The sequence below is a fragment of the Puma concolor genome, chromosome D3, assembly GCF_028749965.1.
Source record: "Puma concolor isolate L17-30 chromosome D3, mPumCon1.1.hap2, whole genome shotgun sequence".
Taxonomy (NCBI): domain Eukaryota; kingdom Metazoa; phylum Chordata; class Mammalia; order Carnivora; family Felidae; genus Puma; species Puma concolor.
Genome location: NC_141678.1, coordinates 43,541,373 through 43,566,312, shown reverse-complemented (window position 1 = coordinate 43,566,312; position 24,940 = coordinate 43,541,373). Strand labels below are relative to the sequence as shown.

At 40.1% G+C, this 24,940-nt stretch overlaps 1 protein-coding gene across 1 annotated transcript; it reads left to right on the top strand.

Moving 5' to 3' along the window:
• Positions 1-14,295: 14,295 nt before the first annotated feature.
• CETN1 (centrin 1) lies at positions 14,296-15,028 on the top strand. Its single transcript, XM_025931356.2, has one exon. It carries the CDS (start codon positions 14,340-14,342, stop codon positions 14,856-14,858), a length of 519 nt encoding a protein of 172 aa, XP_025787141.1. The 5' UTR covers positions 14,296-14,339; the 3' UTR covers positions 14,859-15,028.
• Positions 15,029-24,940: the final 9,912 nt, after the last annotated feature.

Sequence of the window (24,940 nt, the reverse complement as noted above, 5' to 3'; positions counted from 1 at the left end):
GATTTCACAAAGGAAGTGAGGTAATTCAAAGTCTTTCCTCAGAGAAAACAGCAGACCCATTATTTTACTGTTGAGTTCTAACATTCAAGGATTAAACAATTATTTTCAGATTATAGAAATATTTTCATATTATAGAAAAAGAGAGACTAATTCCAAATTCATATCACAATGCCAGCTTAATCTTAATGCCCAAACTTGACCAGGACAATAGGAGAAAGGAAATAAATTGGACATAGATGCAAAAACCCCAAACAAAATATTAGCAAACTTGTAGCCAGTAATGTATGAAAAATATATTATGACTAAGTTAGATTTATTATAAGAATATAACATTGCCTCAATGTTAAAAAGTCAAGTAATATATGAGAACTTAAAATAGGAAACCATGTTTTCTTAGAATATGCAGAAAAAGAATTCTGTAAAATCCAGTTACCATAATGTCAAATTATGGAAAGAGCCCAAATGTCCATCTATTGATGAACGGATAAAGAAGATGTGGTTTATACATTCAATGGACTATTACTCAGCCATAAAAAGAATGAAATCTTGCCATTGGCAATGACATGGATGGAGCTAGAGAGTATAATGCTGAGCAACATAAGTTAATCAGAGAAAGACAATACCATATAATCATACCACTCATACGTGGAATTTAAGAAACAAAACAAATGAACAAAGAAAAAAGAGACAGAAAACAAGACTCTTAATTATAGAGAACAAACTAATGGTTACCAGAGGGGAGGTGAGCAAGGGGATGGGTTAAATGGGTGATGGGTATTAAGGAGGGCACTCGTTGTGACAAGCACTTGGTGTTGTATATAAGTGATGAATCATTAAATTCTATACCCGAAACTTTAAATAAATAAATAAATAAATAAATAAATAAATAAATAAATAAATAAATAGATAGCTTGTTTAAGGGAGAAAAAAGCCCACTAACATTCAGAATCATAAAACAAACACCTGAACTACTAGCAATAGAAAAGAATATTTTTAATCTGTTTTAAAGTATATATCCATGGATGAACATTAAAAAAAAATGTTAAAGTAAAAAAAGTCACAGAACAGTATTTCAGTGATTCTATTTAAATGATTTTTACTTCCATATGATTTTATTTTTATATGACTGTATTTAATGATTCAGTGATTCCATTTCCATGAAAAGTTCACAAATAGGCAAAGCTAAACAATATATTGTTTAGAGGTCCCAACTTACATACAGCGAATTCACACACAGCTACACGTGGGGGAAATGATTAGCTTAAATTTTAGGGCACAGGGTAACTGGAGGGAAGAGAATGAGGAAGCAAACAAAGGACTTCAAAAATACTGGAAATGCGCCTCTGTGTCTAGCTCAATCATTGTTATACTGGTGTTTGCTCTAATATTATTCTATTATTTTAGTTCTAACATTACACATTCTAGAAACTTTTTGCATATATAATGTATTTTCAAGTGATGAATGGCTTTTCAATAACTGCTAATTGAGAACAAACACCCTGATGACAATGAACAGAAAAATAATACTTTTATATATGGCTAAAGTGGAGAACATCAGATTGGCAAGGGAATCAAATTTTTCTTAGCTCACACTGAACTATTTATAGGTGACCTGTCTGGGAATTGCTTCAAAATAACCTAGGGATAGGGTAATGATGAAAATATTAACCATGAGTTGGTAATCGTTGAAGCTGGGTGATGAGTGCATGAGGGTTCATTTATACTATTCCCCCTCAGTTGTGTGTACATGAAGAGGAGGAGGAGTAAAGGGAGGGAGAAAGAAGTGGAGAAATTTCACAGAAGGGAACTGACACAAGTGAGGATATTTACTGATTATCTCAATGTTCAACATTTCCTACTATAAAGAATAAAATAGAATAGATTTAAAAGGAAGAGGAACAAAATAAAGGGGGACCTGCCAATTCCTTACACATGAAGAGTCTAGTTGGCTAGAACACATAAAATGTGTAGGCATGAAGGCATAAAAGGTCCACCAGGCTGTCAGGGCAGGTGTGGGCAAAGGTGAGATCCTGAAAGGCAGCCATGGACAATCCTACCCGCTGTGCAAGAGGCCACCCCTTCTCCTGCTGCTGCTGAGGACCTTCATGATCTTACAGCAGACCTGAGTCTTTAAGGGCTGGCCAGAGGAGACATACAACAGATGAAATACTGTGGTCATCCTGATGTGCTATATTGGCCATAGGCCACCCGGCCTGGATGGTCTACAACGATCACATTCCAGGACTCTGACTCCCATTCTCAGGACTTCCACGGCTCATGCCTTTCCCTGCCCATCCCCCCTGCCCCCCCGCCCCCGCCACTGCCTTCCATGTACGAGTACCCAGTAGACCTCCACAGGGCCTAGGCTGTCCCCAAGTATACCTCCTCCTCACATTCATGCACACACATCCGATACTCAACTGATAGTGAACTGGCTATTCATTTTCTTGCTTCTACTCCTTAGTACTGTAGGTATTATTCCCTTGACCTAAGAAATCTTCTGCTCTTCTGCCCTCCTGGAGAATTCATAAGCACCCTGCCAGAATGCTGGAGTGGGACCTCCTCTAAGGACGCTCTCGCTGACCCACAGGGAGGGAGTCCCCCCCAACCTCCTGTCCCCATTTTCAATCTTGCTACGACTATTTGCAACACTTCTGGCTCTTTCCACCTTGTTGAACTGCCCTCTGCTGAATTTTCCACAATTGTGGAAGAACTCTCTTATCCTGTCTCTATGACCATCATTCTACATATGGAAATCATGTCAAAAAAAGCACACGTTTGCTATTTAAAAGATTGTACAAGGTATCAAAGGAAGGTTATTATGTGCATAGAGGGATGTTGTAGTTTAATCCTAGCTTTGTTCTTGATTTTCTGTAATTATATGTTGCTGTGATTTAGATGGAGTTAGCAGAGAGAAGTTCCTGCTGAAATCAAGGACTGTAGTTGATGCCTTCCTCACCTGAGCATTTGTTCCCACTCCACATTAAATGACTGCTCTTGCCAACACCCAAAGCTGGACCAGCTCCCAAATGAGCCAGCCATGGGGAGATAGAGACGGCAGAGAAGGTACTGGTTTTTGGAAAGTTACAATACTAATACCCTTCTTACAAGGAAAGACATACCTGGCTCATTAAATATTAAACTACTTTTTAAGAAGGCAACCTAAATTACATCATCAAATCTATGCTAAACCAAAGCAGAATGCTGTTGAACTGAAGTTAGTTTTTCTGCTCTACCTTCAGAGCTCTCATGTTATTAATCCTGGGAAAAGTATGGCGTTAGCTGTAGCCAAACTTGGCAATTTAAACGTCATATCCATGGTATCTGTTTTTATTTAGTAACGTTATATATTTTTATCCAGCACTGTTCTATCTCTCATGTGACATTTTAGTGCATGCACAATATTTTGGACCATATCTAGGTACAGAGGGCAGTTGCTTTAATTTATGGGTGATCCCAATTGTCACTTCCCCCAAACAGCAATGGAATTTTTCAATATCCTCAGAATAAATCCCTCCTCTGGAGCAGTAAACATAATATGACAGTGTGTCAACCACGGATTTGTTTCAAGATTATTTACTTACAATTCAACAACACTGCTGGCCCAGGGAGTGCTTCGTCAGCAAAAGCTGCATTGTTTGAAGTAGCTCAGGGAAACAGCCAGGGTTTCAGAATCCAAAGAATGTAGTTTTCCTAAATACCTCAGGATTACGAGATGCTATAGAACTAATAAATTTGCTCCTTAAAATAGTCCAGAAGGAATCCTTAACTATTCCTACATGTTTGAAAGTTTAGGTTATTGATGGAGAGAGAGAATGTAGTTTTGTCCCGCAGGCTCACATAACAAGTGTCATGGGTCATTTTAACCTCCCTCTTTTCTCCTTGTGATTATTTTTAAAAGGATAAATTCCAAAGGTGGATAATCTTTTGGAAGAGAAGGAAATAATGATGAAATGAGGAGATTATCTGCAAGAGCCCACTTCAGGGCAACGTTTTAAGCAGCAAATGTTTACCCAGTGCTGATCGCGGTTTCCCAGGGTAGTGGGCTGGGTGAGCTCACCCACCTATGGCATGAACTGGATAGCACTCTGTGGAATGCAAACATTACCTGTTTGGTAATGTCATCACAGAATGAGAGGAGTTATTACTATCACCATTTTACAAATGAAGAAATTTAGGCACAGGAGACTCAAGCAACCTACTTAAGTTCACATAGAAAATGAGTTGAAGAGAAGCACCTGGGTGGCTCAGTTGATTAAGCATCTGACTCTTGGTTTCGGCTCAGGTCATGATCTCATAGTTCATGAGATTGAGCCCTGCATTGGGATCTGCACTGACAGTGTGGATCTTGCTTGGGACTCTCTCTCTCCCTCTCCCTCTCTCTCTGTCCCTCCCTCACTTGTATTGTCTCTCTCTCAAAATAAATAAATAAACATTTTTTTTAAGTGAAAAAAAAAATGAGTCAAAGAATGTGGACAACAAAATCTTAGATCTCTTAGTTCGGTGGTCATAACCCCTGGTCTATCCAGGCTGTATTTTTAACCATGCAAAGTCACATTTGTCTCACTGAAAGAAATATGCACACAAATTGTGCAGACTTCCCCCACAGTAATGGACATTTTAACTGGGATCATGGTGGGGCACCTGGGTGGCTCAGTCGGTTGAGCAGCCGGCTTCAGCTTAGGTTATGATCTTGTGGTTTCTGAGTTCCAGCCCTGCGTCAGGGTCTATGCTGACAGCTCAGAGCCTGGAGCCTACTTTGGATCCTGTATCTCCCTTTCTCTCTCTGTGCCCCTCCCCTGCTTGTGCTCTGTCTCTGTCTCTCAAAAATGAATAAACGTTAAAAAAAAATTAACTGGGGGCATGGCAGCCCACAATAAACTCACTTCTTAGTCTCCCTGGCTGCAGCTACATGTGGCCAATGGAGTGTGAGCAGAAGGGATGTGGGCAACTTTTGGTTCATGGAAGTCTTGCAGGCTCCCCTCTCTCGGCCTGGGCTCCCCTGAGAGTAAAACCTGAAGCTAAAGCTTGACTACAGGTTTATTTGGGAAGTGATCCCAGGGAGCAGAAGTGAAGATGACAAGGGAGAGTATGACAATGAAGGAGGGAGAGCCAACGCAAGAATGTGTTACAGAGTTGGTCATCACTAGCACAAGTGACCAGCACTTGATCCCACAGTACTTTCTGATGGTGAGACACAAGGAGTAAGATATCCACTGATACTTGTCCACCACTGGTCAAGGTGTTAACTCTCCCACACCACTGGGTTGTACTTGCTGTGATGTCCGAGAAACTCCAGAATAGAAAGTGAGAGGCTCGAGTTGAGGTGAGGCACCATCAGGTTTCAAGTGTGCAAAGTGGCAAAGTCTGTATAGATAGCTATGGGCACCAGAGGAGTAGGTTAGTAGGGTGGAGAGGATTTGTTTCTCAAGAGGAGCCTAACCCAGCTCCCTTCCTGCTGGCTAAGGCGCTGGTGATGGGAAGCCATCTTGGACTGTGTATAACAAGGGCAAACTGCCTGGGAGGGCTGGAGCAACAACACTGAAGGGGCTTGGCGCCCTGGGAATATCTGAGTAGCCAGGTGAGCTGGGACCATACAAAAGTCAGAAATAAATCTCTTTGATTTAAGCGACTATTATTTTAGAAACTAGTAAAAGGTAAGTCTGACAATCATAAGTTGTAAACGTGAAACAGGAGAGATTTGTTTAGACAATGAGTAAAACATATGCGTGCTAGTAAACAGGTGACAGAGCCAGGGGTTACATGACAATCTCACCATGAAAATCTCACCATCATGTGACTGAGTCCACGACACCAAAAAACAGTTCAATATTTTGCTGCTGAATTATTTAACTAACTGGGTGATGTTGCCATCCAAGCTCAGACCCTCCAAATATTTTATTAAATATACATATTCTGGCCTTGGCAACACAGATTTTAAGGTGAAGCAATACAAATATGGTGGTATTTTTTACAAATATGGTTATTTTACATCATGGTATCATACCAATTCTTAAGGAGAATTGAAATAGCCTATAAAACACCAAATACATCCCCACTAAATAATTAAACTAGGTATCTAATTGAATACATATCATCTAATTGAATAGGATGTTCCTTTAAACTGTGTCTAGTGACAGAAAGAGAAGATTGTGTCGCATCGTGAAGGAGGAGCTAGGTACTGAGAGGTTGGGCAACTTTGTATTCAAACCGTCCCATGTTTGGCTCAAAAGCCCATGCTTCACCCATTATGCTAAACCTGATTGAATAAAGCTTCAAGCTTTGATATTCTCTTAGATTTAAGAAGATCTAAAATAAGTAGTCTATGGAGCGCTTGGGTGGCTCAGTTTGTTAAACGTCCAACTCTTGATTTCAGCTCAGGTCCTGATCTCAGGGTTGGTGGGATAGAGCCCCTGATCAGGCTCTGTGCTGATAGTGAGGAGCTTGCTCGGGATTCTCTCTCTCTCCCTCTCTCTGCCCCTTCCCCGTGCTCGCTTACTCTCTCTCTCAAAATAAATAAACATTAAAAAAAATCTTTAAAGGGGTGCCTGGGTGGCTCAGTCAGTTAAGCATCTCCCTCTCTCTTTGCCCCTCCCTCCCTTCTCAAAATAAATAAAAAAATAAACTTTAAAATAAGTAGTCCATCTGTGTTGTGCTTAAAAGGGGGCACGGTAGGGGCTCCTGGGTGGCCCAGTTAGTTAAGCATCCAACTTCGAGTCAGGTCACGAGCTCATGGTTTGTGAGTTCGAGTCCTGCGTTGGGTTCTGCCCTGACAGCTCAGAGCGTGGAGCCTGCTTTGGATTCTGTGTCTCCCTCTCTCTCTGACCTTACCCCCATTCATGCTCTGTCTCTCTCTGTCTCAAAAATAAATAAATATAAAAAAAATTTTTTTAATAAATAAAAAATAAAAAACTTAAAAGGGGGCACCATAGAGAAGGAGCACTGGAGTTGAGGTGGGGAGGGGGGCTGAGTCATAATGCTGCTGCTTGCTTTGTGAATGTGAAAATGGGGCTGGATTTCAGACATCAGGTTCTTTATTGATAACATGGCAATAATAAAATGTACATTGTAGGCTTTTGGAGATGTTAAATGAGATAGTATGTGTATATGGAAATGCTTTGTAAATCCGAAAGCACTACAATAACTGAGCATTTACCGTGGGTCAGGTACAGTATTAAACACTTCACATGGATTAGCTCACTTAATCACCACTGCAATCCTATGAGCTAACTGCTTTCCCACCCCATTTTATAGGAGCTTGGAGCTTAGCTTGCCCGGGGTCATGTACCTAGTAGCGGGTGGGGCTGGTATTCAAGGGCAGGCACCCAGGACTCTGAGCCCACCACCTTACTGCCCAGTGCACATCAGCCATGTAGTTACCACCTATGCATTAACATACCACCGACACAATTTAGACAACTAATCTCAGATTAAAATGTAGCATATAGATGCAGTGTCTCTGGCTTCTCCTCATTGGGGCTGCCATAGGATCCTGCAGAGGCGAATGACCACAGTCATTAGGAGGAGAGATTTCTCTCTGCTGGTGAGTTACTTTTCACTAAACTAAAAAAATACAATTCCTGAACATTCCATTTATCTAGACATTAATCCTAGCCTTGTAAATTTCTGGAGTTCCCCCATGCTAAATTCAAATGTATTTGTTTTTATGTATTCTAAATTAACCTCTATGAACCAGGAATTCTAAGGTGCCCTTTCCTTTGTTTTGAACAATATGTAAGATAAAATGTATAGGTTATGCCTCAGTGTCTAAAAGTTGACTGCTGGGAAATCAGGATGTTCACACTTTCTAAGCAGAAAGAAAGGCTAAATAATTACCACTTCCTTAGGATTCACTAAATACTCACGATTTTGTAAAGTTCACATAGATGGATCTGTGGTAAGATATGTAACCTCCCCAACCTTTTCCAACCCAACTGGTAGATGAGTCTGAAGTGTAAGTTTATATCTGAGAGCTCATGTACTTCCTCTCTCTCCCCTTGAAATTCCCCTCTGTTATCCTTAAGTTATTTTTCAAAGTGCCTGCATGAAACTGTTCTTGGAGGATGCGGGGAGCTTTAAAAGTAACCAACTGTGGGCTCACACCAATGCAATGGGGACTGAAATCACCCTGACAGACAAACACTTTGTATGAGGTGCAAATGAAAACAATACCACAAGTAAATGACCCAGTTTCCATTCCAAGCTTTATCCCATGCACAGCATTCAGAGCAAAAGGAACCCTGGCTAGTGCCGAGGGAAAAAAACAAAAACCAAAAACAAAACAAAAGAACATGGATTTCAGATAAGAATGATCCAGAAACCAGAGGAATTCGGAAAGGACTTTTTAGATGCAAAGTAGCAAAGGCAGAACCTGAAGGGAAAAAGAGGAACAGCAATTCCCTCTGAGTTTCAAAAGATGTTTAACCAACATCTCAATGAAAAGCCTATGTGGGGATGGTCAGCTGCCAACTGGAAAGGATGAGGAGACATCCTCTCCTCTCACCCTAATTTGTAGCCCCTTTCCCATTTAGAAGCTTAGTAGGAGGTAGCTGTAATATGACTACTTGTTGATGAAGGGATTTCTAACATGACCTACTGGTTTCCTTTGATGCTTTGTTTGCTGACACACTGCGAAATTTTGAAACGCAGAACTATAATTTAGTTCACAAGCTTATTTTAAAATGTATATTGCAGTCATGGAACTGATTTTTATGATCTACCTCTCAGAATTTTTTGTTAATGCTAGTCCCTTCACAAAAGGCATTAAGTTTCCCCTACCATCTACTGTCACTTATAGTTTCCCCAGTTCCCAAGGAGTTGGGGAGCAGCCTTCTGAAAACAGGGCTGTTGTGGCATCTGTGGGAAAGGGTCACAGTCCCAGCTCTTTTGTTCCCTCACTGTGCCTTGCATGGGACCTCAGGGGTGACCTCTAAGAGTATACCTGGATCCGTCTCACTGGCAATCACAGAGGCCTCTAGGTCAAAGGGGTACTGGCAGATAAGGGCACAGGGACATGGCAGGCAGAGCGGGCTCCTTTCTCCTTCTCTCCCAAGCTGATTCAGGGGACAAAATCAAACAGATCAGTGCTGTATCTATAACAGTTCACTTTCCCCTGTAGGGCTGGCTCTTGCATGGTCTGTCCTTCAGGAAAGATCTTTATGCTGCACTTCAGGAACTAGGCATGAATGGGCTTTGAGCTAGAATTCAATTTTCCCTCTGTCTCCATCCTTTTCTCTGAGAAGCATCCTTAGTAGGTAAGCACCAGCAGAAGGAGTGACCAATACAAGGACTGGATGAACAACATGTAGCCCATAGGCCAACTTCCGCCTGACCTGTTTTCCACAAGACCTGTTTTCTTGGGCCTGTGCAGTTATTTTGTTTGTTCTGTTTTTAAATTTGAATTTCAATGTCTTTTTAAAGGCCACAAACTCTCCAGGTCACCACTAATCCCTAAATACACCCCGAACAGGCAGCCCCACTTGGCTCATCTGGTGTTACTCACACCCCTGTGGGCTTTTGACCTTTCCATCCCTGGTAAGCAGAAAACTCTCCTCAATTTTCAGCCTCAGAGCCAGTTTAGATGCTGATGTCTCAGGGGCCTTGGAGAATAGAAGAAGGTGGATCAAAGGGTAAATCAATAGCTTAGTCTAGGAGGTATTTTAAAAATCCAAGCAAGCCACTTCCAGACCCCTTGGTTCTGCATTTTTGGTTGCATGCCTGCACTTGTGGGCCCTCTGCAGACGACAGGATAGTACAACTCCTGAATCATAAATCCCGAGAGGTTGTGCTTTGAGTTCATATCAACGCAAATTGTATCTTTTCTCAGTTTGTTTCCATCAAAGAAGTGCTTAATTTGGACCGATCCGGACTCTGAGAAGACAACGATTCTTTTGTTGGTTGCATTTAATTTCACTCCACCTTGCAAGTTCAAAGTGCTCTGGACATTCATTTATCTTCCTTCCTCTCCTCTTCACACTTTTCCTTCCTCCTCCTTCTATTTTAACTCCCAAATCCAAATGATGTATAAGTGGAGTGGATCTTGGTTGGGAGGGAAAGGGAAACATTTATTTTTTCCACCTCAAGCTCTACATTATATCCTACATCTGAGTTTGCTAAAACACATAAGGTTCCCTAGCCCCTGGTCACATCCTTGGGGTGTACTTAAAGTCACAAAATAAGCACAGTACATTTTCTGCAAGGGAATCAAATTTGCTTGATGGTCAATCATTTAAAACTGTAACAGAACTGGCAAATATGCTATGAAACAGAAAGCAATTTTTTTTTAAATAAAACACAGGATTATAAAGACATTTCATGCTTGGTGAAGACTTCTTTGGAATGTTCCCCTGGTTCCCAAAGGAGTGCTTTATATCTCCGTTGCTATTAGGAGTATTTGGATGCAAGTTTGATAAGCGGTGTGAGATTCTGGTAAATTCTTTTCTAAAACACAGTCTGATTTTGTATCTGAGAGGAGTATTTCTTTATTTCTGGGGTTCATGAAATGAGAAATTATGTAGCCTTTGGCTGGACACTGAAGTCTATTCCTGGGCTTGCCAAAAAGGCTTGGGTTGAGTCACTGGACTGGACTTCATAGTCTCATTCAAAGACCACCGGGATTGTAAAACTCTTACTGCTGAGGCCATTTCTTGTAAATGGCTCCACGCATTCAAGAATAAATAGCGTAGTTCTGTTATTGTTGGTTTGGGAATCACCCATCCACCACGCTGGCACAGTTGTCCTGCTTATGCACAAGTGTCAAACATTTGCATTTTCTCTGTTCTGCATTTGTTGAAAGTAAACAGGCAGCAATAAAGAAACTTTATTATGCATGTTTTCTGCCTTGGGTGGCACCTGGAATTTGCTGAATTTGCTGAGTGCAACTTAAATTTTAAAAGACTCCTGAGCCTCACCTTTTTCATGCCATGCAGGTCAAATGGAAAACCGAATAATTAGAATAAGCAAGCTGCATGGGTCCTTTCTCTTGGTCTTGACTGACTCCAGACCCCGTTGTGGAATTCCAGCACCTCTTTTTTTCCCCCTTCCAGCCATTAAGCTTCCATGACCAAATTTAAACAAGCATCTCCTTTCCCCCTCTCAGAAAATCAACAACTGATTTAGCATATTACCTAGGACATTAGGGCACAAAAGTTTTAAGTGCAAAACAAAACCAAACCACTCATATCCATTGCTTTTCTGGACATCTCATTTACTTTATGTCAGTCTTATTAGAACTTAAAAAAAAAGTGACTCTAAAGCAACGAAGTTGATTTTCATAAGCACTAGATAGACTCTTGCTAACGTCAACTGAAAGCACTTGGCCCAGACTGCTTCTCACTAACTTGTACCAGGAGCTGAAAACAGGGAATGGAATGAGGCAGAATTGAAGAACAAATGTAAATGCCAAGCATATTGCTCTTTTTCTCACTGGCTTGCCCTAGAAAGGGACCCTGTCTGAGATCCTACAAAATCCTGTTAAATCTTTCTAGGCAAGATGCTTAATTATTGTTACATTTAAGGAAGAAAGTCAGAATCATATCTTCCCAGTGAAACTACATCTTGGTAATAATTTCAATCTTTAGAGAAGGCAGATGCTATGGTGAACAAAGCCTCAGCCTTGGACTCAGACGGGCCAAGGTTTAAATCCCAGAACCGCCATTTATTGGCTATGTGCCATTGGATATGTTACCGACCTCTCTTGGGTCTCATTTTTCTTCATCTGCAAAATGGGGAAATGACGGCAAGGATTTAATGAGACCAAATGCAAGGAGCAAGCCCAATACTAGGCACACAATCCATGTAAGTTTCTCTTCCCTTTTTAAAATCAGATTACAGATTACGAACATAAAGTAACTCCTCACCAACAGCTGACTCTGGCTGGGGGCACTGTTTTCGATGAAAGGTGCTCTTGGTGGCCCCGAGTTGTGACTGCTGATTGCATACATCTGGAAACTATGACAACCGTTTTGCTTTGAGCTCAGCTTGGCCCAAATGTAGCTCTATATAAGGCAGCTTCTATCCTTCAGTTTTTCCCAACACATCATAGCCTGGCTTGAATTTGGGCAGAGGAGTGGGTGTCAAAAGAAATGCACAATGTCTAGGAAAATTTCAGATTCAACTAACAATTACCCAGCACTCTTTGGCCTCACTAGGGAACCGTTCCTGGAGTAGCTCACTGAACATGCACAGGAGCCCTATTAGAAAGCTACACTATTATGTCTACTTTGTAGATGTCTCAACTGAGTTTGGGAGGTTAAGTGACTTTCTCAAGTCACAGAGATAATAAGGCACAGGGTTGGGATAAGATCCCGGGCTTTTTGATCTAGTTAAAAAAGCAGGAGGATTTACAGTGTTGGAAGATGGGCAATGGCAGTGTCTACTGGCCAAAGTCTACTTTGGGCTGACACTGTGTCAACTGCTGGGAGGCAATGGGTAGGAGATGTTGCAGGTAAGTTTCCTTGACCTTTAAAAACCCTGTGGTAAGGCCCTCTGTCCATCATGTCACATATCAACTGGCACAGGTAGTACAATTTGGCTAATACACATGTTACGTAAATAACATCTGATCACTAACTTAAAAAAACTGAATTTATAAAACACTCCCAGCATAATCCTTTGGGGAGCTTGTTTGTTTTATTTGGATGATTCAGAAGTATTTTATTTTGTTTTTAATGTTTATTTATTTTCGAAATGGGGTGAGGGGCAGGGAGACAGAGGATCCAAAGCAGGGGCTCGAACTCATGAACTGTGAGACCATGACCCGAGGCCCAAGTCAGACGCTTAATGACTGAGCTTCCCATGTGCCCTTAGAAGTATTAAAAAAAATTTTTTTTTACGTTTATTTATTTTTGATAGAGAGGGACAGAACACAAGTGGGGAAGGGGCAGAGAGAGAAGGAGACACAGAATCGAAAGCACGCTCCAGGCTCCAAGCTGTCAGCACAGAGCCCAACACAGGGCTTGAACCCACAAACCGGGAGATCATGACCTGAGCCGAAGTCGGTTGCTTAACCGACTGAGCCACCCAGGCGCCCCGCCCCTAAAAGTATTTTAAAACCAATATGAACTCTCATTCTGTTATTCAACAAATTATTTGTTAATCTACCCACTATGGGTCAAGCATTGTTTTAGATGCTGGGGTTACAAAACCTTCAATGAAAACTTTTGAAAGTTCTCTTTTTGTAACTGATCAAGTAGTAATAAGTTAAGATTCGAGGGGGAAAGAATACTAAAAAAATGTCAGATTAAGAAAACATTTAAAGAAATATACAGCAATTCTAAAGGCAATTCTTTTATGGGCTTACTTGATGACCCTTTTCTTTGTTTTCACTTAAAATGCTCCCATTTTTCTCTTGCCCCTTTGTTCTCAGGAGGCGATTTTTAGTTCCAACGTGTACTGCATTATACACTCTTGTTCTCACTGCCAAAGCAGGAAAGTCAGAGTGGGGGTTTCAGCATTGCTCGGACTAGATGATAAACAGTAAGAGCAAATTTGCTGCTAGAGTTCTTAAAAAATACCAAAAAGTAGTATTTCAAACCCCCTCCAAATGAAAAGTGGAGTGAATGAAATTAAGACTGTTATTCAAGTGCAATTACACAGCACATGTAAAATTGAAATGCTGAAAGTAAATCATACGTTTGGATATTACATTTCATATTTCAGTGTATGCTGAATAAGCTAGTGAAGTTTTATTATTGTTGAGTGTAATGTCAGGAGACAAACTTCTACAAATTTTATACATAACTTTTTCCATTTTATCTGTTTTCCATTTATGTCAAGTTGAACACATGGTGTGACTTAATATTCTCTCTCCTTCTTCCCCACATTTAATGCCAAGGAATCAAGCTCTCTCTTGATTATACTAAATTTAGCCTTAGGTAACCTCAGACTGAGGGGGTTTTTGTTTGGGTTTGGCTTTTTAATTCCAAGAAGGCTTTTTTTTTTTTTTTGCTTGCTTGCTTGCTTGTTTGTTTTATGTTGTATGGAAAAGGAGAGAGGAAGGACTTCCAAATAACCCTATAAACCTGGTCCTCTGGATGCTGACATATGGCCTGGGCAGGAGGGTGTGCATTATGGAAGACAATGTGCCTACAGGCACTTCTTGCCAGCCCAAGACTCAGCTCACTGAAACAAGGTGATAACTGAAGGAGCTGTTTATAAAGTCAGTAAGATTTCACAGACGTGGCAGGCTTAGGCACCCAGGTCTCACTGGGAGAACACAAGGGTAAACTTGGGAAAGAGGTGGGGAGAGGCCCTGCGCCTGCGCTCTGGGTAGAGTCACCCCTGCGCAAGCGCGGTGATTCTGCGGTGGCACCGTTAAAGGTAACAACCGTCACAGGAGGATGGCTTCCAGCTTTAAGAAGCCAAATGTGGCCTCTACCAGCCAGAAAAGAAAAGTGGGTCCTAAGCCTGAACTCACTGAAGATCAGAAGCAAGAAGTTCGTGAAGCATTTGACCTCTTCGATGCTGACGGAAGTGGGACCATCGATGTGAAGGAGCTGAAGGTGGCCATGAGAGCACTGGGCTTTGAGCCCAGGAAGGAGGAGATGAAGAAGATGATCTCCGAAGTGGACAAGGAAGGCACAGGGAAAATCAGTTTCAATGACTTTTTGGCCGTGATGACTCAGAAGATGGCCGAGAAAGACACCAAAGAAGAAATCCTGAAGGCTTTCAGGCTCTTTGATGACGATGAAACTGGGAAGATCTCTTTCAAAAACCTAAAGCGCGTGGCCAACGAGTTAGGGGAAAACCTCACCGACGAGGAGCTGCAGGAAATGATAGACGAAGCCGATCGGGATGGAGATGGCGAAGTGAACGAGGAAGAGTTTCTTCGGATCATGAAGAAGACCAACCTATATTAAAGTGGGTTTCTCCCGCAAGCATAGTTAGAGACATTGAGTGGCTCATTGAGTTCCCTGCATTCTTCCGTTTTGCGAAACCTTGAGTTAGAGGACAGCGCTATCTTCAACCCCAATTTGTCTATATACTTCTATTTCCAAATCTCTGGCTCAATTATTCAATTTTAAAGATGCTTTTCATGTGAGTTTTAGTTTTTAATTCTCAAAAGCAGACCTGAAGTGCTTTAAATTTTTTTTTTTCAACGTTTATTTATTTTTGGGACAGAGAGAGACAGAGCATGAAGGGGGGAGGGGCAGAGAGAGAGGGAGTCACAGAATCGGAAGCAGGCTCCAGGCTCTGAGCCATCAGCCCAGAGCCTGACGCGGGGCTCGAACTCACGGACCGCGAGATCGTGACCTGGCTGAAGTCGGACGCTTAACCGACTGCGCCACCCAGGCGCCCCTGAAGTGCTTTAAAGAACCCTGATGCTTCAGTCCTCTTGCTCACCTTTTCCCCTGCATTGGTAACAACCATTGAACGGAAGGCAGGCTGACTGGCTTCTTGGGGATAAACAGCCATGCAATTTGCTTGTCATTTCCTTGATGGTCTTATATTATCTTGCTTCACATATTATTTCTTAAATTCAAGTCATTCTTCTAGCATGATGAGGTAGAGTTGGCCAGTAGGTCCTCCTAGCCATTACTTTTCATTTAACTGAATATTGGTTTAAAGGAAAACAGTGCAGCAACTTAATTGGCCTCAGAAAAGATACTGTTCTAAAGTACAAGCTTGTCTTTGGGTGGTGGTAAATTATGCAATTTTGACTATTCTCCTCACATACAAATGATCCTTCATTTGTATGTAAATCACTGTGGATTATCTAGCACCAGATGTATACCTGGGCTACAGAATAAATTTTAATATTGGCCCAAGCAAAGTATAATTTGTTTAAGAGATTAAGCTAACTAATGATTTTGAGTAAATATTTACAAATGTAAGATCTTAGCTTAGGAAATTAAAAAAAAATTATAATACATTTTGAGCTACTTAACTGTCCTTGAAAAGATCAACTAGTATTTTAGTTATACTATAACCTTCATTTTATCACTGCTTTATTACAAGCCAGTGTCTATGTGCTAATTCTTAGAACATCTTAGTTCTTGATACTTGATTTTCCCCCTCCGGTATATAGTTGATGCCAGAGCATTTGACATGTAAGTAGTTCTCTATTTTATAATCCTAAGACAGTATTTCACTGTGGCTTTTGAATGTGTTAATACTACTTGTTCTCTGTTCTAAATTAAGCCTTTCTTGTTTTGAAATAAGCGACCTTTTTGAATATCTATAAATCTGAAACTAGAGAAAATTTAAATAATATAATTGTGGGAAGATAATATAATCTATCTGCTAAGATGGAGGCCTAGACTAATGTTTTGATAGTAGACAACAAAACTATTAAACAGGCAAGATATTCTAGTTATAACTAAACCTAAATTAAATATTCATACAAAGTCCCATTAAGATAAATGCTGAAATTCTGGAAAATTTTTCATTTGCTTTGTCAGAGATTTTACCCTTCAGAGGGTGATGGATCTAATCAGGGAAACTACTACTCTGAGCTTAATTCTCATTAAGAGGGACTAATTTGTCAAAGCAGTAGTACTAGCTGAAGTGATGGATATGTGGGCATTCACTGTGAGAAAGAATTTTGCTGAGGTGGCTGGCACAGAACAGGGGAACTCACCCAGGCTGCAAATACTAACAGTTCAGGTTCAGGGTCTTAGTGTAGATTCAAGTGCAGTAGTATGGGATACAGGTGCAATTTGAGCCAGGATCAGTCTGAAGGGCCTAATGTGAGGAGGGCAAAGGGAGGAGTGTGGTATTCTGGGAAGCAAGAGTTCCTGGCATCATGTTAAACCAGAATCTTGGCCCAAGGATCTACATGTGGATCAAGGTAGAAATACCAGAAGCAAAGAAAGTTGGCAGAAACTAAGAGAAAGGGTCAGAGCTTCAGCCAACTGGACTAGGTTCAGTCTTGGCTCCTGTCCCAGCAGAGGATAGAAGTGAAAACCAGGAACCTAGGCTGAAGCCCAGCAGTCAGGCTGCCCAAATGCCATGGGGTCAACTGTGGAGGCTGTGCCCAGTACTTAAAGGGTTGCCCTGAGAGCACAATCCATCCCACAGGAAGGGAGCTCCAGATCTGCAGATAAAGCAGATGACAGGGAATTAAGGTCAGAACTACTTCCACCCTTGGTTTATTGGATCCTTGGGTGCTGCTTAAAAGATACCACACCAGGGGGCGCCTGGGTGGCGCAGTCGGTTAAGCGTCCGACTTCAGCCAGGTCACGATCTCGCGGTCTGGGAGTTCGAGCCCCGCGTCAGGCTCTGGGCTGATGTCTCAGAGCCTGGAGCCTGTTTCCGATTCTGTGTCTCCCTCTCTCTCTGCCCCTCCCCCGTTCATGCTCTGACTCTCTCTGTCCCAAAAATAAATAAAGGTTGAAAAAAAAAATTAAAAAAAAAAAAAAAAGATACCACACCATATAATGGGTCATTTATTTAGAGCATATGCTGCATCTTGGAAGATGGTGCCCCATCCTCACTGGTTATTATGCCCAAGCTGGGCCTTCAAAGGCATCTACAACAGTCTTTTCCATTGCTCCACCAACAATGAAAGCTTGTAGAAGCTTTCAACCACTAGATTCTAGACCACTAGATTCTGTGGCTATATGGCTACTCCTGCACTACTGATCCTCACTGGTCATCACTGTACTTCCTTTCCTGTAGAGTCAGTCCCTTGGTCCAATGTAATATGTGGGATCCCATGTCAGTATTATAAATACCCAGATATGCGTGAGCTCTACAAGGAGGAAAGGCAAACTCATAACTGAAATATGTGTCAGGTCCAATCAAGATGAGTCACTGATCTTTCCAGAGTAGAAGAGATCCAATTAGACTACTTGACACCAAGAGGCCAATTGATCTTGAAAGACTGTGATATTCTGCATTTATCAGCAGCTATACTACTAGGCTTGTGAGTGGTTTCCATCTCTGCCACAATGACTGCTCCATTCATGTGCCTGTTGCACCAGCACTCAGGCAGCCAATGACAGAGGCAGACTGATGTCAACTGACCAAGTCATCCTGTCTTCTTAGTTGTTTGGTGTCTCTTTTATGATAGGCACTCTCAGGTGAGTGGTTTATTCCTGATGTTTCCTTTTCCAGGGCACCAAAAATTCAGCCCACTGGTTGGTCACCACTGTTTGAGTCCACATATATTCTAAAAAATTTTTATTTTAATGTTTGTTTATTTTTGAGAGAGAGACAGAGTATGAGTGGGGGAGGGGCAGAAAGAGACAGAGACACAGAATTGGAAGTGGGCTGTAGGCTCTGAACTGTCAGCACAGAGCCCGATGTGGGTCTTGAACCCCACATGAGACATGAGATCATGAACTGAGCTGAAGTTGGGAGCTTAACTGACTGAGCCACCCGGTGCCCCAGAGTCTAATCCCAGGCCACTTCTCTTTCTGCACAAAGTGGAAGGCCAAGTGCACTACAAGAAATTCTGCCCTTGGGGAGGATTTCCCCTGTCACTGCCGTCTTTCTGATCCACATTTGAGCAGTGTTGTATTGCATCATAGTTCATCATACCAAGCTGACATATCCTTGAACCAAGTTCACCTCTTTAATTCTTCCAACAGCTGGTCGTAAGGGACCCTGTTTCTTGTGTGCTCATAGGTAGGAGCTGAGGGAGAGGCTGTGGTGCAACTTGGCGGATGACACAGAGGGCTTCCTTCTCAGGCAGCTTACTTGGGTCCTTTGGCCCTGCTTGTGTCTGATCCCAGATATACCACTTCTTTTTCTAGTTTCCTAAGGCAACAGGTTATATTATTGATTTTAAATCTTCTTTTCTGGGGCACCTGGGTGGCTCAGTCGGTTAAGTGTCCAACTTCAGTTCAGGTCATGACCTCATGGTTCATGGGTTTGAGCCCTGCATTTGGCTCTGTGCCAATGCCTGAGAGCCTGGAGCCTGCTTGGGATTCTGTGTCCCCCTCTCACTCTGCCCCTCCTCCATTCATGCTCTGTGTGTGTGTCTCTCTCAAAAATAAACATTAAAAATTTTTTAATAAAGTAATAAATAAAATAAATCTTCTAATATATGCATTTGATGCTATCAATTGCTGTCTAAGCATTGCTTTGGTCTTATCCTACTCATTTTGATATGTGCATTTGCATTTTATTTCGTTCCAAATATGTTATAATTTTTCTTGAGAATTCTCTGATCCATCTACTATTTGGAAGTATGTTGTTTAATCTCAAATATTTTGTTATTTTCCAGCTATGCTTCTGTTCTCTTTTCTAATTTAATTCCTTGCAGTATGAGAGCATACTTTATATGAGATCTATTATTTTAAATGTGCTAAATTGTGTTTTATGGTCCATAATGTAATCTTGTATGTTCTGTTTGAGTTTGAGAAGAATGTGTAATTTCCTACTATCAGATGAATATTCTATAGATGTCAATTACACACAGTAGGTTGATGGTGCTGTTGAGTTCAACTATATCCTTACTGATTTTCTGCCTGCTTGATCTATCCATTTCCAATAGAGGGGTATCAGTCTCCAGCTATAATTGTGGATTCACCTCTTTCTCCTTGCAGTTCTATCAGTTTTTGCCTCACATTATTTTGATGCTCTATTTTTAAGCAAATACATATTAAGAATTTTTATGCCTTCTCAGAGAATTGACCTTTTATGATTATGTAATGTCCCTCTTTATCCTCGATAATTTTCCTTGTCTTGTCTGAAATTAATATAGCTACTCCTGCTTTCTTTTGACTAGTGTTAGCATGGTGTATATTTCCATATTCTTTTACTTTTAATCTATCTGTGTATTTTTTTTTTTATTTTTAAAAAAAAAATTTTTTTTTTCAACGTTTATTTATTTTTGGGACAGAGAGAGACAGAGCATGAACGGGGGAGGTGCAGAGAGAGAGGGAGACACAGAATCGGAAACAGGCTCCAGGCTCTGAGCCATCAGCCCAGAGCCTGACGCGGGGCTCGAACTCACAGACCGCGAGATCGTGACCTGGCTGAAGTCGGACGCTTAACCGACTGGGCCACCCAGGCGCCCCTATCTGTGTATTTTTAAAGTGTTTTTTTTTATAGACAATATATAGTTGGATATTGTTTTTCTATCCACTCTTGCCATTCTCTTTTAATTGGTTTATTTAGGCCACTCATTTTAAAAGTGATTGTTAGTATAGTCAGATTAATATCTCCTACGTTTATGGGGTTCCTGGTTGGCTCATTCGGTTGAGCATCTGACTTCCGCTCAGGTCATGAATTCATGGTTGGTGAGTTTGAGCCCCATGTCAGGCTCTGTGCTGACAGCTCAGAGCCTGAAGCCTGCTTCAGATTCTGTGTCTCTCTCTCTCTCTGTCCCTCCCTGCTCGCATTCTGTCTCTCTCTCAAAAATAAACATTAAAAAAGTAATCAAAATTTTAAAAAAATCTCCTAACATTCATTACTGTCTTCTGTTCATTGACCTTTTTGCTCATTAATTCTTTCTTTTTTCCCTTCTTTTTCTGCCTTTGCTGGTTTTAATTGAGAATTTTATATGATTCCATTTTACCTTCTCTTATTGGTGTATCAATTATACTTATGTTTTTTTCTAAATTTAGTGATTACCCTAGACTTTGCAATATACATTTATGACTGATTGAAGACCATTTTCAGATATCTGCTTCACAGATAGTGTAAATACTTTATTCCCAACTTGTCCTTCTCTTCCCTTACAACATTTCTGTCATCCTTAACATCTCACTTATCTGTATAATACAATCACTGAATACATTGTTGCTATTGTTATTTTAAAGAAGTTATTATCTATTAGATCAATTAAGATAAGAAAAATAAAATATTTTATTTACCTTCATTATTCTTTCTCTGATGCTCTTTTCTTTATGTAGATCTGACTTTCTGACCTAAATCATTTTCCTTCTCTCCTAAAAAACTTCTTTCTTACGAGACAGGTATACTGGTGGCAGGTCTGCTAATTCCTTAAATTTTTGCTTGTCTAAGAAAGTCTTTATTTCTTCTTTACTTTTGAAGGATGGTTTCACTGAATCCAGAAATCTAGGTTAGTGGGTTTTTATTAATAATTAAAACATTTTTATTAATATTTTTTCAAAATATTAAGATTTTTAAAAAATGTTTATTTTTGAGAGAGTTTTGAGAGAGAGAAAGAGAGAGAGAGAGAGAGCATGCACAAGTGGGGGAGGGGCAAAGAGAGTGGGAGACACAGAATCCAAAGCAGGCTCCAGGCTCTGAGCTGCCAGTCCAGAGCCAGAAGCAGGGCTCAAACCCATGAACCATGGGTTCATGACCTGAGCCAAAGTTGGATGCTTAACTGACTGAGCCACCCAGATGCCCTAGTGGTTTTTTTCTTTCAACACTTTAAATATTTCACTCCACTTTCTTGTTTGCTTGCTATCTGAAGAGAAGTCAGTATAACTCTTATCCTTTTTTTCTCTACATGTAAGGTGTTTTCCACACCACTGGCTCCTTTCAGGAATTTCTCTGTGATTTTTTGCATTTTGAATGTGATAATTACATGTAGATTTTTGATGTTGTCTGAATTTCTTAAATCTGTGGTCTGTGATACATTTTGTTTTTTGTGGGGTTTTTTGGCTTTACATGCAACATGGGGCTTGAGCTCATGACCCTGAGCTCAAGAGTCACATGCTTTACTGCCTGGGCCAGCCAAGCAGTCCCTGAATCTGTGGTTTGTATCTGTCATTAATTTTGGAAAATTCTCACCCATTATTACTTCCAATATTTCTTCTTTTCCTTTCTCTCTTTTTTCTCCTGGTATTCCCCTTATAAATGTTATACCTTTTGTAATTGTCCCACAGTTCTTACACATTCTGTTCTATTTTTTCAATATTTTTTTATATTTCAGTTTTGGAAGTTTCTATTGACATATCTTCAAGCTCGCTCACTCTTTCCTTGGCTACCAGTCTATTAATGAGCCCATGAAAGCCAATGAAAGGCATTCTTCACTTCTGCTCCAGTGTTTTTGATTTATAGTATTTCTTTTCAATTCTTTCCTAGAGTTTCAATTTCTCTCTTTACATACACATCATTCCTTTATATTGTCCACTTTTTCCATTAGCATTCTTAGTAAACCTATTTTTTAAGTAATGATTAGATCCTGTTGGTTGTTGGTGATGATGAGTTTCTCTATAACATTGATGGTTTTCTTCTTAGTTATTCTATCAGTTGTTGAGAGAGGGATGTTGATGTATCCAATTTTTATTGTGTATTTTTCCTTTCAGTTTTATTAGTTTTTGCTTCACATATTTTGCAGCTCTGTTGTTTGGTACACAGACATGTAGGATTGCTATAACTCCTTGGTGGAATGACCCTTTTATTATAATATAATGTTTCTCTCAGTGTCTGGTAATTTTATTTGCTCTGTAGTCTATGTTATCTGATACAAATATAGCACTTCTGCTTCCTTTCATTAATGTTTGCATGATGTATCCTTTTCCATCCGTTTTCATTTTAACTTGCCTATATTGTATTTGGATTGGATTGCTTGTGGACAGCATATATTTGGTCATGTTTTTGATCCACTCTGCCAATATCTGTCTTTTAATTGGTATATTCAGGCAATTCATATTTAATATAAATATTGAAATGTGAAGGCTTAATCTACTATTTTATTTTTTGTTTTCTCTTTGTTCTCTCTGTATTTTGTTTCTCTGTTTTCTTTTTCCTGCCATAATATTGGCTACATAAACATTTTTTATCATTCCCTTTTGATTTATGTGTAGTGTTTTAAAGTATATTTCTTTCTGGACTTTCATAGTGGTTGATATATAGATAGATAGATAGATAGATAGATAGATAGATACAGGATCACAGTACACTGCTGTCGTCATTTTACTGGTTTGAGCAAAGTATGAAAACCTTTTCTCTCTTTACATCTCTTTACTTTATCCCGTGTATAAAATAATTGTCTTAAATATTTTTTCTACATACATTTAGAATCAGATCAGTGTTGTAATTTTTGCTTTAGCCATCAAATAACTTAGAAGACTCAAGAAGAGAAAAAAAAGTTTTTACCATATATTTGCTTACTTATACTCTTTCTTCTTGATGTTTCACGGTTCCTTCTTTGAGAATCTCCCTAGCCATTCTTTTAGTGTACATCAGCTAGTGCAAATTCTCTTAGTTTTTTGCCTCTAAGAATACTTCATTTCTCCCTTCAATCCCAAAGAATATCTTCACTGGATATAGGAATCTGGGTTAACAGTTCTTTACTTTTGGCACTTTAGTAAATGTATAATATGCTGTCAAAATAAGAACTAAATTAAAATAAAAATTAATATACTCCAAGATTGCATTTTATAAAAGTGCAATTACTTGTTGGGATTAGCACTGGGTGTTGTATGGAAATCAATTTGCCAATAAAAATTTTTTTTTTAAGTGCGGTTCACTAACAAGGACAGAGACCCATTTCTATGACCTAAAGGACTATGCTCACTTCTGGGTGTTACATCTTAAAAGTAATTGGAGAGATCCAGGCCTGTTGAAAACAGATAAATAGGATGAGGGGATACAAAACCATTTCTTAAGATAAATGGTCCAGGGGTGCCGGGGTGGCTCAGTCAGTTAAGTGTCTGACGGTTCATGGGTTCAAGCCATACATTGGGCTCTGTGCTGACAGCTCAGAGCCTGGAGCCAGCTTTGGATTCTGTGTCTCCCTCTCTCTCTGCTTCTCCCCTGCTTATGTTCTCTCTCTCTCTCTCTCTCTCTCTCTCTCTCTCTCTCAAAAATAAACATTAAAAATTTTTTTTAAAAAGAACATTTTATTACCACAGTTGATGATGACTACTTATAGAAAACATGTCTGCTTTCTTATTGATCTGCCTAACGTGTTGATAATTCAGGGTGATGCTATCAAGTGATGTGTGTGATTTCAAGATTAGCCAGCACTTAAATAGCACTTACTCCATACCACTATTCTAGGAGCCCCTACATATTCAATTATCACTTTCATTTTACAAAAGAGGAAACTGAGACATGAAGAGATTAAGTAATTTGTGCAAGTTTACATACCTAGTAAGTGGCAAAGAGATGATTTGAACCCAGTCTGTCTAGTTCCTGAGTCCAGACTCAAAACTTATATGGAGTCTACCACCTTAAGTCTTTAATCAACTTGTCAAGGCCTTTCCAGTCCAATGCATGGTGTCCCTTTTAAAGGTCATATACCTACCTAACCTCTGCTGCTCTCAAAATAATTTTGGAACCCCTATTTTTGAGACAATCTAAAAATATTCAGCATATTCTTATGAACATTCTCAAGAGGCAAATCTAACTCCATTGAGACTGGGCTTCATTTTTAGAAATAGCTTCAAGTTACTTGTACTTAAATCTGATAACAGAGTGGCTGGAAAGGCTGGATATTATCATTTAAGGATTAAAACAGTAAATACAACTGAAATTATAAGCCTAATTTCTTTGAAGGTACTTCCAAAAGAGAAGCATTGGAAAGGTGATGACTGATGAACGCATCATTGGAATAAGTCTCTAATCACCAAGGCAACCCACTATTTTGAAGGAACAACATTCATTGGGATGTGTACATCTGGTGATACTCTTCCTTCCAGAGTTATACATCACACAAATTCATTCTTTGCTTTGTAAAAGAGCTGTCCTTGAATTTATTAAGAAATAGAAAGAGGGAGGGAGAAAGCACCAAATAAAAGATCTCCATGCATTACAGCCTTAAATAACAGAGATCTTCCTTGGATGACTTTCAGGAGAAAAGACAAAGCCTATACCACCCCAAGTAGAAATAATAGTCATCGTATCATCTTAGGGCAGCAACAGCTTCCTAGTGAGACAGACCCAAGTTTGAAGCCCACCACATAGCTGTTTCCTAGCTGGTTTCAGGGAAAATCACCTCTCTAACCCTTAGTATGTTTATCTATGAAAGGAGGGGAATTATATTACCTTGTCGGGATATTGTCAGAAATAATTTATATAAAGTGCTCTGACACATAGCAGACCAACAAAGGGAAGATATTAAAAATAA